The 17,538-nt window shown below is 35.1% G+C and overlaps 3 protein-coding genes across 3 annotated transcripts; 1 reads left to right on the forward strand and 2 right to left on the reverse strand.

The window, feature by feature from the left end:
• Nucleotides 1-379: 379 nt before the first annotated feature.
• On the reverse strand, nt 380-2,421 carry LOC130469137 (uncharacterized). The gene is made up of 4 exons (XM_056838104.1): nt 2,298-2,421; nt 1,180-1,272; nt 813-1,089; nt 380-662 (listed from the first exon to the last, which is right to left on the reverse strand). Exons 3-4 carry the CDS (start codon nt 876-878, stop codon nt 384-386), a joined length of 345 nt encoding a protein of 114 aa, XP_056694082.1. The 5' UTR covers nt 879-1,089; nt 1,180-1,272; nt 2,298-2,421; the 3' UTR covers nt 380-383.
• Nucleotides 2,422-4,858: 2,437 nt separating this feature from the next.
• LOC130469802 (uncharacterized) lies at nt 4,859-5,920 on the forward strand. The gene has a single exon (XM_056839287.1). It carries the CDS (start codon nt 4,859-4,861, stop codon nt 5,918-5,920), a length of 1,062 nt encoding a protein of 353 aa, XP_056695265.1.
• A 2,819-nt stretch (nt 5,921-8,739) lies between these two features.
• LOC110778416 (uncharacterized) lies at nt 8,740-13,273 on the reverse strand. The gene is made up of 5 exons (XM_056839288.1): nt 13,166-13,273; nt 13,057-13,112; nt 12,462-12,542; nt 9,624-12,170; nt 8,740-9,544 (listed from the first exon to the last, which is right to left on the reverse strand). Exons 1-5 carry the CDS (start codon nt 13,271-13,273, stop codon nt 8,740-8,742), a joined length of 3,597 nt encoding a protein of 1,198 aa, XP_056695266.1.
• Nucleotides 13,274-17,538: the final 4,265 nt, after the last annotated feature.

Here is a 17,538-nt window from a genome sequence, read left to right on the forward strand (position 1 = left end):
AGGGAAAAACCGATAATTCATATTAATAATAGGGCCAATATTGAATACCCAACTCCAAAAATGGATCGATCAAACATATATTATGGACCCCATTGATCTTTGGTCCACCGGATCAGATATATGTACTTGTCAATTTATTGCATGAACATATTGTTGTACACCTTCAATCATTTCATGAACATATATAATGCCTTGATGAATTGATATGATAGCTTTCTAAACCTACTAAGGTTTGATCATTATTGATGTTCTTTGTATTATTTCACAATTTAGCATTCCTGCGTTTTGAAGGCAAAATACTGCGTTGTGGAACAGGTGCACAAAAATAAGGAGAAGGAATATTATGAATTAGAAAACATACCAGTAGGTAAGAAACCTATATGCTATGGACCATCTGCAGTGGCTGACACTATAGCTTTTGCAATCATTTGAGGTGTCAAACTAGGATTTTTTTGGCGTAGTTGTGCAATTGACAGAGCTATCACATCAAGAGTAATATTCTCTTGTTGACTTTCAAATTCCCTACGCATTTGTTGTAGTTTTAAGGCCTCTAATTCAAGTTCCTTTGACTTTCTTTGCATTTCAGCAGCTTCTGTAGCAACTTGTGCAGCATGGACTTCCTTTTCTTTTGCTAACTCTTCTTTTTCAGCACTTATATCCTTCTGCACATCAGCAATAACAGCAGTTTTAATGTTCTCCATGACTTCCTCTGGTAAAATCAAAGAAGTACTAGTTTTCTTCTCCTTCAGCTTCATACGAGTGACACCACGTCCAACTAACAGTTCTGATCCCCGACGTGTATTCCCCATTACTTCAACAAATGAATCCTTACGAGAATCACTGCTTTGTCCATCTTGCAAAGCTTCCAACTTCCTCATTGCTTGCTATATTAAAGAAAATAAGTTGGTTAATTCAATGTGTATGATACAATAGCTAGTTTGTATGTATATTAAAATACAAGAATTGTATAATAATTACTATCTTCTGTTCAGTATCATCATAAGGCCGATCATATGTTTTTCCTTCCTTTCGTCGTCGAGTCTCTTCAAACATCTTTCTTTTTGATGGTGCAACACCATCTTTCCGTAACTAAGAAATGAATTATAAGAAAAACAAAATATATCAGTTTTTCATTACAAAACCATTATAATTAAGCTCAATATGAATTGCATATCGCACCATCTCTTCATGCTTCATGGCGAAAGAAACAGGACCAACTGTGTGCATGTTGTCTAGTTCTCGACGATTTTCTGAATTCTGCAAACTTGTTTTCTAACAAAAGAAAAAACAAATAATGAGCATATCTTGAAACAGGTAATTTTAGAGAATTAGGTTATATTTTGAGTGTTGTATGAGGATATGAGCAGGTGTATTGTAATCATGCACCATGAAGACACTTCATCATATAGTCAAACCTTTCTTTTCTTTAAATTAAAAGATACAAAAACATCTGATGATTTTTTAAGAAGCCAACTATTCACTATTCTGCTCTTTTTTGTTTTTTTTTTGGGTAAAATAGAGATATTTTATTACCAAAGGGAAGAAAAAAAACCAACACAACAACCAAACAACGCAAAAGAGACAAAAGCTACGTGAGCACAACCCGCATCCCTAGCAGTAAACAACAATAAAGCAACAGCAACAGGACACAAAATTTAACCAGAAGCCCATCAACACACGCTGAACCAGGAACTAGAGCACTAGCCAACAGCAAACAAACCGCACTCAGCAGAAACACTAGCTGAACTAAGAAAACAGACTGACTGCACCTAAACACCAGATCCAGGGAGAAAACCAGGAATAAGACAACACAAACAAAACTGAATGCAGACACAACAGAACAACATTTGCAGCCTGCCAAAGCTAGCAGCCTGAAACCAGACCAGCACTACCCAAAAGCCCCTGCAGAAGCAACAGAACTGTGTCCGCAACTAAACGAACAGAAGCAAAACTCAACCAGCAGAGACCAAAATTAAGGCACTAAGCCAGAGAGTTTAGGATAGTGGAGGCATCTGATATAAGTATTGAGCTGAATCTGCTTCAGTAATAGAGATTCATCAGTTTGTACATTCTGAAAACGCCTGAGATTCATCTCCCTCCAAATTGTATAAACAGTAATACTAAGTAGCATTATTTCTGTTATATCCAGCAGGGTACCAGACATACCAAACATGAAAGAAAATCGAAAGAAAATCAAAAAAAATATCTAGGCAGCATCCTAATATGACTCCAAGCTTAACAAAAGAAAAAACAAATAATGAGCATGAAAGTAGAGCAAAATCATAATCATTTAGTACCTTTGCTGCGGTCGTCTCCCAATAAGCTAGGAGCGTCTTGTAGTGTTCTTCGGGCACTCTTTCTGGAACATCATTCAATCTATCTTCAAGATTGTCATACTTATAATAATGTTTTTTTTTCAGCGCACATTTGAATCCTCTCCAAGATTGATCAAGGGTGTCCATTACCCAATCTTGAGATTCAGGTGGAAGGATGTACTTGCTCTAAAATAATGATTTTTTTGTTATACATCAAAATATAACAAATAACATAAAAAGGAAAGAATTAAAGTGTAAGGATCGAGCTAGTAAAGTAAGACAATGAAGCTTACATTCACGAATTCCCATATTTTATCCTTATTTGGAACTGATTTCCAATTTGTATAAGTCAAGGGAGCCCAATTGTAGTCATGAGCAATGGTTCCTAAGAATCTGGTTAGCTCTTTCCTCGCCTTTTCAGGTCCAACTGGTTGTCCTTTCTCATTACAATAAATAGCAATACGGTCTTCCCATTTGCGAGCATGGACATCAAACAAATTTGTCGGGCCTCGACCTTTCTTTTTAGGACCTGCCATTAGTACACATACACGGCATAGAATCATTCATCGTGACTTGACGCCAAATAACATATTCTTTCATGCTCGGAATAACATTAAAATTGGTGATTTCGGCCTTGGTATGTTTCCACTTTTTTAACTAAGATAAATGATTGTATGAAAAAGTCATGGGGATAGTGGATTATACAACTTTTGCATGCTTTGCCTTCTGACTCTAATCATGTCAAAGAAAAAAAATCTGGTTTGAAACTAAAGAATAATAAGACCCATCTACCAGTTTAAGACCTTCAGGTAATTTAAAAAAATAATAAGACACAGAATTATGCTCCCCCTTATCAAACTGTCTCTGCCAATCAATCACAGAATTCTGCTCCACACCTCAGCTGAACACTAAAAAAACAAATGTTCCATAGTTTCCAGCTTGCTGTTGCATGACACATGACACACAGTTATAGAACACTGAAACACCCATTATCTTAACATGTCATCAGTATAAAGCCTTTTTTATTCATTTTTATCATAAGACTTAGCAGAACAAAATATATGATATGAACCAAAAAGGTGGTGTTTGAAAACAATAACCTTGTTGTGAGAGATCACTTTCTCCTTGGTTTTCCATTGGAACAATGGCAGAAAGTGGGCGCCTAGCTGTTTGTCGGTCTTGTTCCAATCGTTGCACTTCTTGCTGTAACTGTAGTGCTTGAGCGGGATCCATTTGTTGTTCAGTCAAAAGGAAATCATCCATTGCCATCGATGGGCACAATGGTTGCTTCTTATTCTTCCTAGGTGGTTGTTCTCTCGTCCTTGCCTTCTAACACCAAGAAAATAAATTGTCAGTAACAAAAATAACACCAACATAATTTTTTTTGTCGGTCTGGCACACACGCAACATGAGTGGAGCGTGACAAACATAAGGACATTATACTGAGTGGTGCAACCTTATTTCCTAGTTTCCTGTCAAGGCTAGAAGTCTAGAATACTGGTTGTTACTTGTTTTCAATAGTAAATACTATACGACACATGAAACAGACATTATGTATACTGATTCAAAACAGACAATATACTGATTTTTAATTTGATTTTTAACAGACATTAAACAGACATTTCCTAGTTTCCTTCTGTACAACGCCAAATCCCTGTGATTCTTCCAAGCAGAGTTACCTGGTTCGCTCCTAACCTCCGCGAACCTATTTTGTATAACAAAATCCCATAAACAAGTCAGAGTCAGAGTCTAAGGGAAGAAAAATCATTACTATTTTGTATGTTAAGCATAATAAGCCATTTGTTACGCATAATAAGGGGACAAAAAGAAGGAATAAATCTTTGCACCTAAATCTTTACATAATATAAACAACCAGTTGAAGAAATTAGGACTCTTATCATCGGCAGATTTGGAAAAAAAAGAAAGCCTGGTGATCTGATTGACTGATTTCACTCCAAAGGTTTAAGGAAACTACACAACTCTCACGGTATATAATGAATCAACCATAAACAATATAGGCACACCAATATAGACGCTTCTACCTAATTCCTCTTTCTTTGTAATACAGATTACATAAGTCTGTAATATATTCTACAAATTAACATGGCTTTTGGGAAAAAGAAAGTCAGTCAACAACCAGTAGAAGAAGAAGAAGATCAATATCCCATACTTTACAATGATGATGCCATGGGATTCGAAAGTGAAGATGATGATTCTGGGGATGAAGTAACGCCTCCACCACAACAGGAGGTGAAAAACACAAGCCGTAGTTATCTGCCTTTGTTAAATGGTGAAATCACAATCCTGTCAAGAAAAGTAGAAGGCAAGAATCCAGGAGGTTCAAAGTGGTGGACTTGCAACCATTGCAAGGAAACACATAAAAGCTCCTATACCAGAATGCATGTCCATATTTTTGGATCGCGCCCCGGCATAAAAGCAGACGTTAAACGTTGTTCTGCACTGCTGAACAACCGTGATGCATATAGAAAGGTGATGCAGAAAGTTAAAGATGCAGAAAGACCAGATTTGGCAGTCACTACATAATGTTGAAGGGGTTACTCTCTTGTAGAGAGGCACTTGAAACTACTATTGTTTTCAAGGCATGTAGAGAGTGGTTGAAGAGACAAGATGCAGATACAAGAGCTATGGGTGAATTGATAACAAGAACTATTCAAGATCCACATTTTTGGAGTGAAGCTCAAGAAATTGTAAGTTTCACCAAACCACTTTACAAATTACTGAAGTTCTGTGATGGTGATGGTCCTAAGATGGGGGAAATATATGAGAGAATGGATAACATGATTGGTGAAATAAAAGATATTATGAGGGATAGCAAATATGTCTCTGAGTTTGCTAAAGTAGAAACAGTATTGGTAACAAGGTGGGATAAGATGACCATTCCTCTCCATTGTTTAGGTTTTGCTCTTTCACCTCGTTTTTATGACAAGATTTACTTAGAATCTCCTACTCCTGGGGGGTATACTAGAAGGGCTCCTAATCTTGATAAAGAGGTGGTTATGGGTTGTATGGAAGCATTTGGGAAAATAACTGAAGACAAATATGAAGAAAAAAAGTTACGTGATCAATTTACTGAATTTCAGTTGAAGAAAGGGATATACTCACTGCCACAAGCCCAAATGGATGCTGTCACCATGGAAGCTATTGATTGGTGGTCTATGTATGGATCACAAACTCCCAAATTGGCAGAGGTGGCTAAGAAGGTGTTAGCTCAACCCATTAGTAGCTCTTCGGCAGAGAGGGCTTGGAGTACATTCGGGTTTGTTCATAGCTTGAAAAGAAACAGATTAAATTGTTCAACGGCAGATAAGTTAGTTTACATCCATTCTAATCTTCGTCTTTTGTCTAGGTTCTCTGAAAGTTACAAGCAAGGTCCCTCTAGAAAATGGGATATTGATCCTGAAAATTCTTGTCTTGAAGACTCACCTGCTGAATTAGAAGACATGAGATGGACTGGATTGGATTCAAATGTTGAAGATGAAGAGGATCTCACGATAATAGATAACCCATATAAAAGAATAAAGGTGGAAGCAAGTGAAATAAAAAGTCAGAAGGCAAAGGGGAAGGGGAAGAAACAGATGCAGTAGTAGAATTATTTGTTTGTTTAATGTTCATGCAGTAGAGTTCTTTGTTGTTTAGAATTCATGGCAGTAGAGGATCTTTGCTTTTTAATTACTTCTTAGTTTGTTTAACGTTCTTTGTTTTTTAAGTACTTTGTTTGTTTAATGTTTATGCAGTAGAGTATTTAAACTTCTTTGTTTGTTTAATCTTCTTTGTTTTTAGTTTTTTATCTATTGAATTTTATTTAGTTGACTTATTTTTGAGCATCAGTATTAATTATTAAATGTTTGATCAATATCCCATGCTTAGAAAATTACTAAAAGTCAGACTCTGCAGTCTGCACAGATCAGCTAGTTCTGGTTGTACGAGTACTTAAGAATTTAGGCCTCAATTTGAATGACACTAAAACACACACACACACACACACAAAAAAAATCCCATAAACCTCTCTCGAACCGAAAATCAGCTACCCGCGAACCGCGAACCCGAACCCGTACCCCGTACCGAAGCGAACCACGAACCAGGTAACTCTGCTTCCAAGTGGTGATTACTAATCCTAAGTCTTGTTTGTTTTATTTGCCAATCATTGAATAAAGGCACTTACTTAAAATACATTTGCATTTAATTTTCTTTTAAAATTTCACGTAATCATAAATGTATATGCCATCATTTGCATCACCTTTTATATTTGTAAAATTCTTGAAACATGGAATTGAAGGCAGGCATGCACCATCACTTAATGCACAAACTAGAAAGTTATCAACATCCATTTTCATGTGAATGACTGCTGGAAATCAGATCAGAAAGGAAGAAAATACAGTATATCAGTAATAGGGGTAACCTGATGGGAGGCCTATTTGGGCTCCTTGCAATGACATGCTTATACAAAGTGTTAGGTGATGTTAAATAATACGGAGTAGAACATTGGCTAAATGTCTGGGCACGTCTGTAACTTGTTCAGTTGTTAAAGTGTTTGATCAGGTTAATTTTTAGCAGACACTATGTCTGTTTTGTTATAAAATTGACATAGAATTTCATCTGTAATTGTTGTCAGATTTTGGCGGTCTAACTGCAGTGTCTAATGTCTTGACTTGGAGCCATATTCAGCTTTGAGAGGTACATGGAGATAGCAACTAAGGCGATCTCCAATAAGTGATTCAGTAAAAGAACCAAGCACAAAACAGAACCAAGCAAAAACAGAACCAAGTAGAACAAAATTCAGAAATTCAGAACACTAGACACAAAAAAGAAGAATGATAATTGGAAAGTAAAACCTTTTTTGGTATAGATTTTGCTGCGGAATTGGTTGTGGCTTCAGTTGCCACCTTTTTCACTCGAGAAATCTCCACCTCATCATCATTAGAGTCATGATCATTTTCAGGTACATAGTCTTGATCATCTTGGTTACAATTGACATTCTCCTTTCCTTTTGCAAAACGTTTATTTTTATCCCGCATTTGTTGAGCAATATCAAATAACCCGAGGTCTCTAAATTTTTGGGCATTCTTTTCTATGGTCATGGACCTTATTTTCTCATACGGTGCTAATGCAGTTGTAGTTGAGCTTCTGTCAGCTTTTTGGTTTCCATTCTTTGCCATTTTCTACTGCAATAATGCAAACAAAAACAAACAAATATTCAAAAGATTAGTTCGAGGGATGAAAAGAAAATAAACGAATTGTAGGCATCCATATTGGAAAAATAAGTAAACCTTTTAGAACAATGGTTTGACGACATGACACAAGCAGAATATAATAAAATCTCTGAATATTTCACAAAAGAGAGACAAATCAGAAATCTCAAAATTCAAGACAGCCACAGAGACTGTAATATTACCACAGAAATACAACGCACCAATTACAGTGCATAAAGAAAGAAGAAAAGAAACTAGACATTAGAATTTAATTTTCAGTGCTATACTAGTGTTATTAGAATTTTTGAATCTTAGAAACCACAGCACAGGAAGTATTAGAATTTAATTTTCAGTGCAATACTAGTGTACTCCAGGAGAAGATGCAAAAACGAACTAAAAAAGTCCATGATAGATTTTCAGCAGGGCAATTGAGTAGTTGGTGTCTGCAGCATATCTATTCTACAAGTTTCCAAAGTTACTAGGTCTAAGTCTGTCATGCTGTTGGAATGCCTTGATTGTCAGCCTTCTAAGTTCCAACTAATATTTGAGGTAGATTGCCTACTAATTTTCAGGATCAAGGTTAAATTAGAACAGGGGCATTTGAGAAGAAAATGTAAATGATCATTAGAATTGCTGCTGCATTAAGTTTATGGATGTGCTGCTATTGTACTCGATTGATAAATTTGGAAGCAATAACAAAACCAAGTTGCAAGCTAGCCTAAAACCTATACAAACAATAACAAAACCAAGTTGCAAGCTAGCCTAAAAGCTATACAAACAATATCAAAACACATCAGTACATTAGTAGTACATTATAACTAACCACCACAAAAAAGCGGAACTAAGTAAGCAGGCGGACCTGACTACCAGAACCGAAGAACTCGGAATAAACAACAAATCAGAAAACAGCAGCCAGCATGGTCGATTTTGGAACAAAACACACAAAGTCAACATTTAAGGTTATAAGTAGGCAGAACATTACTCAACAAAGAAGCTGAAAAAATAAAACTAAGCACTAAAAATAACCTAAGCACAAAAAATAGAACTAAGCAGACCAGGAACATCAAAAGGTTCAAACTCATCTTTGGGGTATCTTCAACAACAAAAATTAAAAGGTTCAAACGCATTCCCTTATCCAAATATTACCAAAAAAGTATATAAAAAGTATATTAAAGAAACTAAAACTGATTGGATTTGTTATCCTTAGGTAACCCCTATGACTCAGGAATCGGGATATCCTCAATAGCAAGCATCCAATCCCAATCCGTATCATCATGGTCAGAGTCAACTTCAGGCTCGGCCGGAACATCTAACAAATCACTTATGTTTATAGATCGTACTTCACCACCGGCTCTTGCATGAATATCATTTGCATCAACATGAGGCATGCCATTACAATTGAAATCAACAGGATCCTCCCAATATGTTTCCTTATTAAGCTCTTCCTCAAAATCAAAAAGATCTCTTGGAACATCCTGCATAACATACTGAATATCATTTTCAACTGGATCTTGGGAGAAGTAAACTTGTTGAACTTGAGAAGCCAATACAAAAGGATCATCTTTGGAACATTTCTTCTTGAAATTGACATATGTAAGCCCACACTCATCGACATCACCAAGGAACCAATCACACTTAAATAACACAACACTGAATTGAGACCAAAAGTCTAATTCAATAATTTCTTCTATAACACCATAGTAGGTAACATCTCCATCTACAGGATTTCGGTCCCTTGAGCTAGCAAAACTTGAAGTCAAGGCTGTTAAAGTGACTCCGCTGTTTTGCGTCTTTACTCTTGAGTCGCGCTCTCTTGTGTAAAACTTATAACCATTAATACAATATCCAGTGTACCTCCTGGCCTTAGGATTAGGACCCTTAGACAACCAAAAAATGTCACCATTAACTTGTTCCATTTGAACCTTTTCCTGAAACCAAACAATAAAATCTCTACTATGACTTTGTGCGGTATCCCATCTACGCTTTCGACCCTGGCTATTCACCCAAGTTTGGTGTTCTCTAAATTTGAAGAATAAAAATGTATAAGTCATTATTAAAATAAAAATGAAGTAAATAAAGAATATTTATAACATCTTACTTGATATAAGTTTCCACTGTAACATCGCCGCAATTGAAGATGATATATCTATGAGCTTGCTTCAAACTTTGAAAATCCAAAGTAAATCCCTTCCCTTTTCTTTTCCCTTTTCCTCCAGGAGGATATCCTATCTTAGGAAAAATAGATGATTCCTCATCCCTATCAGCCACCCCGAAATTCCTAGCACATCTTCTGTCCAGTCTAGTGTTTACACCTTCACGTAAATATCGAGAAATGAAAGTCAAGCATTCTTCCATCATATACCCTTCTGCTATGCTTCCTTCGGGGTTACTCCTATTTCGGACATATGACTTCAACCTACCAAGATACCTCTCAATAAAGTACATCCATCGATATTGCACAGGTCCACCAAATTTGATTTCCTCTACTAAATGAACGGGTAAATGCATCATAATATCAAAGAAAGCAGGAGGAAATATCATTTCGAATTGACAAATTACATCAACCACTTCAGATGCTAATCTATCTAATTCTTTAAGATCGACAATTTTACTACATATACCCCGAAAAAAATTACCCAATCTAATCAAAGGTACTGCTACAGTTTTTGGCAATGTTTTTCTAACAGCAACTTGAAGCAAGTGATGAAGCACAACGTGTGCATCATGAGTTTTGTAACCAGCAAACTTTCTTTCTTTAACTTGTACACATCTCCCTATATTCGATGCATACCCAGAAGGTAACTTTGTTTCTTTAATAACTTTAAGGAACAAATCCTTCTCTTCATTACCCATTGTATAAGGTGCCGGTGGAAATAACATGTGGTTGCCATCATCAGAAAGATAAGGGTGGAGATGTGGCTTTAGGCCAAGGGCCACTAAATCAAGACGCGCATTGTTGTGGTCCTTAGACTTTCCTGGAATGTCTAACAACGTGCCAACAATATTGTCAAAAACATTTTTCTCAATATGCATGACGTCAAGATTATGACGACATTTGATATTAGGCCAATATGACAATTGAAGAAAAGCTGGTTTCTTTTTCCATGGACCTTTACTTCCTCCACCTTTCTTTGGTTTCCCGAAATCATTTACAAAGTTCTCTAACTCATTTACTAGGTCAGTGCCTGATAACGGAGAAGGTCCACACCTATCCTCTGTTTCTCCATTAAATGATTTCTTATCCTTTCGCCATGGATGACTTGCATCAAGAAGCCTACGGGTGTCCATATAACAATTTTTTTTGCTGTGAGGCAAATATTTCGGTGTCACATCATGGTTACAATTAGGACATGCATAATTTCCTTTAGTAGACCATCCAGATAACATAGCGTAAGCCGGGAAATCATTTATCGTCCCCATTAAAGCAGCATGCAATTGAAATGATTGCTTTTTAAATGCATCATATGTCTCAACCCCATACTCCCATAATTCCTTCAGTTCATCAATCAACGGTTGCAAATAAACATCTATGTCATTTCCAGGAGACTTAGGGCCCGAAATTAACAAAGACAGCATAAAATATTCAGGTTTCATAGAAAACCAGGGTGGAAGGTTATAATTAATCAACACAACAGGCCATGTGCTATGAGCAACACTCATAGTTCGAAATGGATTAAATCCATCGCTGGCAAGAGCTAGTCGAACATTTCTTGGTTCCTTTTTAAAGTCAGGATACGTCTCATCAAAGTCCTTCCAAGATTGTGCATCTGCTGGATGTCTAATTTTGTCATCTTTTGTTCGCTCTTTATCATGCCAAACCATTGACTCAGCTGTTTTAGAACACATGAAAAGTCTTTGGAGTCTAGGCTTCAAAGGAAAATGCCTCAAAACCTTTGCAGGGACGTTCTTAGACTTCCACCTTGATGTTTCACACTTGGGACAAACATCAGCTCCTTCATACTCCTTCCTGTAAAGAATGCAATCGTTGGGACAAGCATGTATCTTTTTATAATCAAGACCCAAATCCTTGATTATATTCTTAGATTCGTTATAGGATTTTGGAAGTCGAGCCATAGGAAACGCCTCTCTTAATAACTCTAAGAGATCCCCAAAGGCCGCATTGCTTAAGCCATTAAGGACCTGGAAGAGAAATAAACGGATTATGAAGGATAACATTGAGAAAGTTTTACAACCCGGATAAAGCTCTTGCTTCCCTTCTTCTACTAGCTTATAAAACTTTCTAGCCTCCTCATTTGGCTCACTTGGAACACCTTGATCTCCATCTAAACCTTCTTCCACCTCAATAAAAGTATCATGTAATAAACCATCGATATCATCATATGTATTTTGATCATTAATTCCAGACATATCGTTACTTGTAGATGAAGATGCTTCCCTTTGAACGACCCACTCCCTGAATCCCTTTACAAATCCGTCAACAATCAAATGATCATAAATGACGTCTCTAGAATGGCAAAAACGCCTAGAACACTTTTTACAAGGGCAAAAGGTTTGTCCTCCAATAGCATCCTTTGCAAAATAACCATCAAGAAAAATATTCAAAGCAGCTTTAAAACCTTCTGACCCTCTAGGGAAGTTCATCCAATTTTGATCCATTGTTAAATATATTTCACAACGACAATGCCTAAATTACACAAAAAAAAGTCTATAGATCACAAAAAAGTCTATAAAAAGTCAAGAGATCTAGAGCATACAAAAACAGGAAAAGGGCATAAGAAGTAGAATAGGGAATCAATTCAAAACATCAACTTCAACATAGATACCAAAATAATTATGGGCAAAAATAACGAGTAACTTAAGTTACAACCAATTTAAATAACAAGTAATTTCAGTTACAACAAACCAAAAAATAATCAAAACGATAAAGTTAGTCAAAAACCCAATAAAGAAAGCACAAATCAATGAGTGGAAGTACCTTTGATTCCAAGAGAATTTTTGCCCAAAACCAACAGCAGTCAAAATGTGCTCAGTCTGCACCAGCTTAACGGAAGGGCTGCTTCATAGCAGAATTTCAAAATCAAAAAATCAATTCCAAAATAACAAGTACCAAAAACCAAGTTCAGAATCATTATTGTTGAATTAGAGAGTATGATATTGATCGAGCATATAAAAACAAGAACAGAGTCATAAATAAGTAAAATAGGGAATCGACACTATGGTTTTACTTGGAATTAATTAATTAGTATCCTTAACAACATACACGATACACAAAAACATTGCAATAAAAGCAATTCCCCAAGTGAGCTTTTCTCTCTTTGTCTACATCACAACTCAGTTACTCTTTTCAATTAATAGATAACAGTAGCCAAGACAGTCATGTTCTCCCAACCGTATCCTAAATATATCCCCCGCATTCAAGCTGCTGGCAATCAGATTGGAAAAAAACTAAGCAATAATAGTTTCTATTGATGTCAAAATATTGCACACCAACATCTGAAAATACAGAGTAGTTGTTTCACTTAGATATGGATAGTTCAATAACAACCAACTAGGACAGCAACCCAACTTACAAGAAGAACATATCAAGTTGAACAAACAAACCAGTGTTAAGTAGCATACCCAACAGCTACATTAGAACCAGACCCAACAACAGTGCAACATCAAACCCAGACCCAGAACCACAGCTACACCCAACCAGCTGCAAAACACACACAACCTAGCAAGAACAGCACAGTCTGCAGAAGCAGCAGAACCCCAACCAACTACACAAAACACAGCAGTTACCATACCTATCCATCAGACTATACCAACAACAACACATCATCAAAGAGCTAGCACCCAACACCTGAATAGAACGAAACCATCAGCCACGCACCAGCAACACCCAAGCACCCAAAAAAAAAAAAACTAGCAGCATCATATGTGAAGTTATTTGCTCGTGGCATTACTAATCAGGTCTGTGACTCTAAAAAGGGAAACACCGAATTTGAAGCATAGTGCAGTAGCATTTAGTATTAGAAATTTTAAGATTAAGAACTCATAGGAAACAAACTTGCATTTAGAAGAGAAATAGATGCAACTGCATACACAGAAGTAAGAACACAGAGGAACAAGTTCAGAAAACGAAGAAGGAGACATTAAAGAACAAATAAATTACAGCGGAAAGTACCAAAATTCAGAATAAAATCATCCAAAAATAACCATCGATCGATAATACAGTTGATTGATATTGTGGAATCAACAAAAACAAATTGTAAATAAATCATACGCACATAATAAAAATCAACAGAATTCCCGAATTAAGAAACAGACTCAAAACCACACAAAAAAATTCCAATTTTAACCAGTTAATTAAGCAGCATAATTCTGAAATTTTAGACAAAATTCGATGAAATATATACAAACTTACCTTGTATGTCCTTCTAGCCAATTCACAAAAGCAATTTGCGGGTTTCTACTTTTCTCCGATGCAAAGGACCCAATTCTTAATTCAGAAACGCTAATATCCAATTCGCCTGGCTTCGGGAAACGATGATGGAGAGGATTGACAAGAACGAATCAGGTGGAAGAGAACAGAGAAGAAGAACGAAGCAACGAAAGAGACGAAGGCTTTGGGTGAAACAGAAGGGTTTGGGACTTTGGGGTGAAACGTAAGGGTTTGGGATTGAAGGAGGGAAACCAAAAATAATTAGCGCTCAACAAAAAGTTCCAAAAACTTTTCAGCATTTTTAATTTTTGATTTTTAATTTTTAATGTTGTTTAGATATTTGACAAAAAAAACCGTTGCAATATTTCATCAAAATATTATATAAATAATCTGTTGCAATAAATAATTAAATTATACAACTGTTGCAATAGATTTTCTATAGTAACACTTTTCTAAAGTTAAAGTCTACTCAAATTAATAATTATTTAACTGTTGCAATAAGTATGATATAGCAACGCCATTGAAACTGTTGCATAAAAGGGCGTTGCTATAAGCCTATTTTGTAGTAGTGATTTTTCTGAAGTTAAATTTTAGGATTCTAAAGTTAAAGTTAAGGTTTCTGAAGTTAAAGTTTATGATAATTGAGTTAAAGTTGAGGATTTTAGAGTTAAAGTTGAGGGTTCTAAAGTTAAAGTTTAGCATTCTGTTGTTAAAGTTTAGACCTGAAGTTAAAGTTTTGGAGTCTGAAGGTATAATTAAGGTATCTGAACTTAAAGTTTAAGATTTTAAAGTTAAAGTTTTGGCATTTGAAGTTAAAGTTAAGGTATCCAAAGTTAAAGTTTAGGATTCTGAAGTTAAAGTTTACTTTCACTAGTTTAAGTTTTTGTGTATCTATTAACATCACAATATGTTTTGTTTTTGTAGGTTTTTGTTCCTTTTTTTCGAGAACGCCATTTTTTCCTATTTGTGTTGAATTTGAAAACCAAAACGATGCAACACGTGGACAATCTTGTGTATGATGAAGCTCAAATCATTGAGTTGGAAAGTTTTTCAACAGTTCTGGTAATTACCTCTAGTCAATTTAATAATGTTGAATTACCGGTTCAACTTTCTTTTTTCTGTTACAAACCAATAAATGTGTTTAATATTGTTTTCAGTGTGATCTCCTGGGTACTTTCCTTGATGATAGAGGCAATAATGATGAAGGTGATATTGGAACGTACCCCATGGAGGAGGTTGAGTTTGATTGGAAGACTGCAAAAGGTTCTGACCTTGACTGTGGAATTTATACGATGATTAGTATGTTGACATTTGAAGGAATCAAATGTAGCTGTCCTGATTTGAAAGAGGTTAGAATTTTTTCGAATCATAACTTTTAAGTCAAAATTCCTAACTTTTACTGCAATTTGCTTAACTTTTATTAGCCTTATTTATTTTGGAATTTAAAATGATGTTGATAATGTTATTCTTTTTTTTTCAAACAATAAAGCCTCGTAAAAGGATTGTTCTGCGTGCCGAAATATGTGCCACACTTGTGTTATCTGACATGAATGACAAACGGGCAGAAGTTCTCAATAATCTTGCTGATTTCAATTCCAAACGAGTAGATGTCTATCCACATGTGGTAACCAGGAGGAAGAAAAAATTGGCAGACGATAAGAAGTTGAAGAGAGAAGCTGCCAAAAAGGAGAAGGAACTTGAAAAGAAAGCAGAGGAGAATGCCAATGAGAACAAGAAACCAGAGGGTAATATTGCAGAGGAGAATGCCAATGAGAACGAGAAACCAGAGGGTAATATGGCAGAGGTGAATAACAATGTGGCAGATGTGAATGATAATGCGGCAGAGGGCAACAAACAACCGTTGAAGACTTTTACTTCAAGAAAACATCTTAAAAGGAATGTATCAGATGCATCTGCCCCCGAAAATGTAGGACCACCAGAGAAGAAGCAAGCTCCTACCAAACGGACGGCAAAGAAACCTGCAGCATGAAATTTTAATATTAGTTTTAAAGTTGATCAAAACTTTAAGTACAATAATCTTAACTTTTACATTTTCACAAAAATATTTCTCTAGAGTATAATGCCATTTTTATGTATATATGGCATATAATTTTGGTTTTTGGTGATGTTCAGTAGAACATAGAAACATGTATTTTTAAAGTTGTTGATTCTATGGTTAAAGTTAAGAATATTATAATTAAAGTTAGCCTTGTTATTGTTATAGTTAAGATCAACTTTAAGTATAACATTGGTTTTTGGTGATGTTCAGTTTCTGTAAAAGTTTAGGATAATTTAGTTAAAGTTGAGGGTTCTTAAGTTAAAGTTTAGGATTCTGTTGTTAAAGTTTAAGCATCTGAAGTTGAAGTTTTGGAGTCTGAAGTTATAATTAAGGTTTCTGAACTTAAAGTTTAAGATTTTAAAGTTAAAGTTTAGGCATTTGAAGTTAAAGTTAAGGAATCCAAAGTTAAAGTTTAGGATTCTGAGTTAAAATTGAGGATAATTGAGTTAAAGTTGAGGATTATAGAGTTAAAGTTAGGGTTTTAGAGTTAAAGTTGAAGGTTCTAAAGTTAAAGTTTAGGATTCTGCAGTTAAAGTTTAGGATAATTAAGTTAAAGTTGAGGATTATAGAGTTAAAGTTAGGGTTTTAGAGTTAAAGTTGAGGGTTCTAAAGTTAAAGTTTAGGCTTAAAGTTTAGGATAATTGAGTTAAAGTTGAGGGTTTAGAGTTAAAGTTGAGGGTTCTAAAGTTAAAGTTTAGGATTCTGTAGTTAAAGTTTAGGATAATTGAGTTAAAGTTGAGGATTATAGAGTTAAAGTTAGGGTTTTAGAGTTAAAGTTGAGGGTTCTAAAGTTAAAGTTTAGGATTCTGTAGTTAAAGTTTAGGATAATTGAGTTAAAGTTGAGGGTTTAGAGTTAAAGTTGAGGGTTCTAAAGTTAAAGTTTAGGATTCTGAAACATGTATTTAAAGTTGTTGGTTCTATGCTTAAAGTTAAGATTATCATAGTTAAAGTTAGCCCAGTTATTGAAATAGTTAAGAAAATTTAATATTAGTTTATCTAACTTTTATTACAAAAATGGTAACTTTAAGTACAAAACTCTCAACTTTAAGTATAATATTGGTTTTTGGTATATTACTTCAATTCTTCATTGTACGTTAAGTATCCATGCACTTTGAAACTTTATTTTCAACTTAAATCCGAAAAAAAAATTCACAATTTATCTAGGTTAGACACTTGGACACGTATCCAAGTCAGTCCAAGTAACATGGGTTTTGGCGATGTTTAGAAAAAGTTACGTAACATATTAGAAGTTGTTAATTTAATGCTAAAAGTTAAGCAAATATACCTCAACTTTTACTATATCAAGCCTGAGTTTTAATATATAAATCTCAACTTTTACAGTTTTGAACAAAAGACAGATTAAAAGATATATACACTTCAGAGAAATATTATACTTCACTAAATTTTAATGTATATATTCAAACTTTCAATGTAAAAACAAACTTTTACCAAGTTCTCAAGTCTAGTCAACTTTAACTTCAGAATGTTAAACTTTAACTTCATAAACCTTAACTTTAACTTTAATAAAAAATTAAATTCTATTTTTGATAAGAAACATTAAAAGAA

This window comes from Spinacia oleracea, chromosome 3, assembly GCF_020520425.1.
Source record: "Spinacia oleracea cultivar Varoflay chromosome 3, BTI_SOV_V1, whole genome shotgun sequence".
NCBI classification, from domain to species: Eukaryota; Viridiplantae; Streptophyta; class Magnoliopsida; order Caryophyllales; family Amaranthaceae; genus Spinacia; species Spinacia oleracea.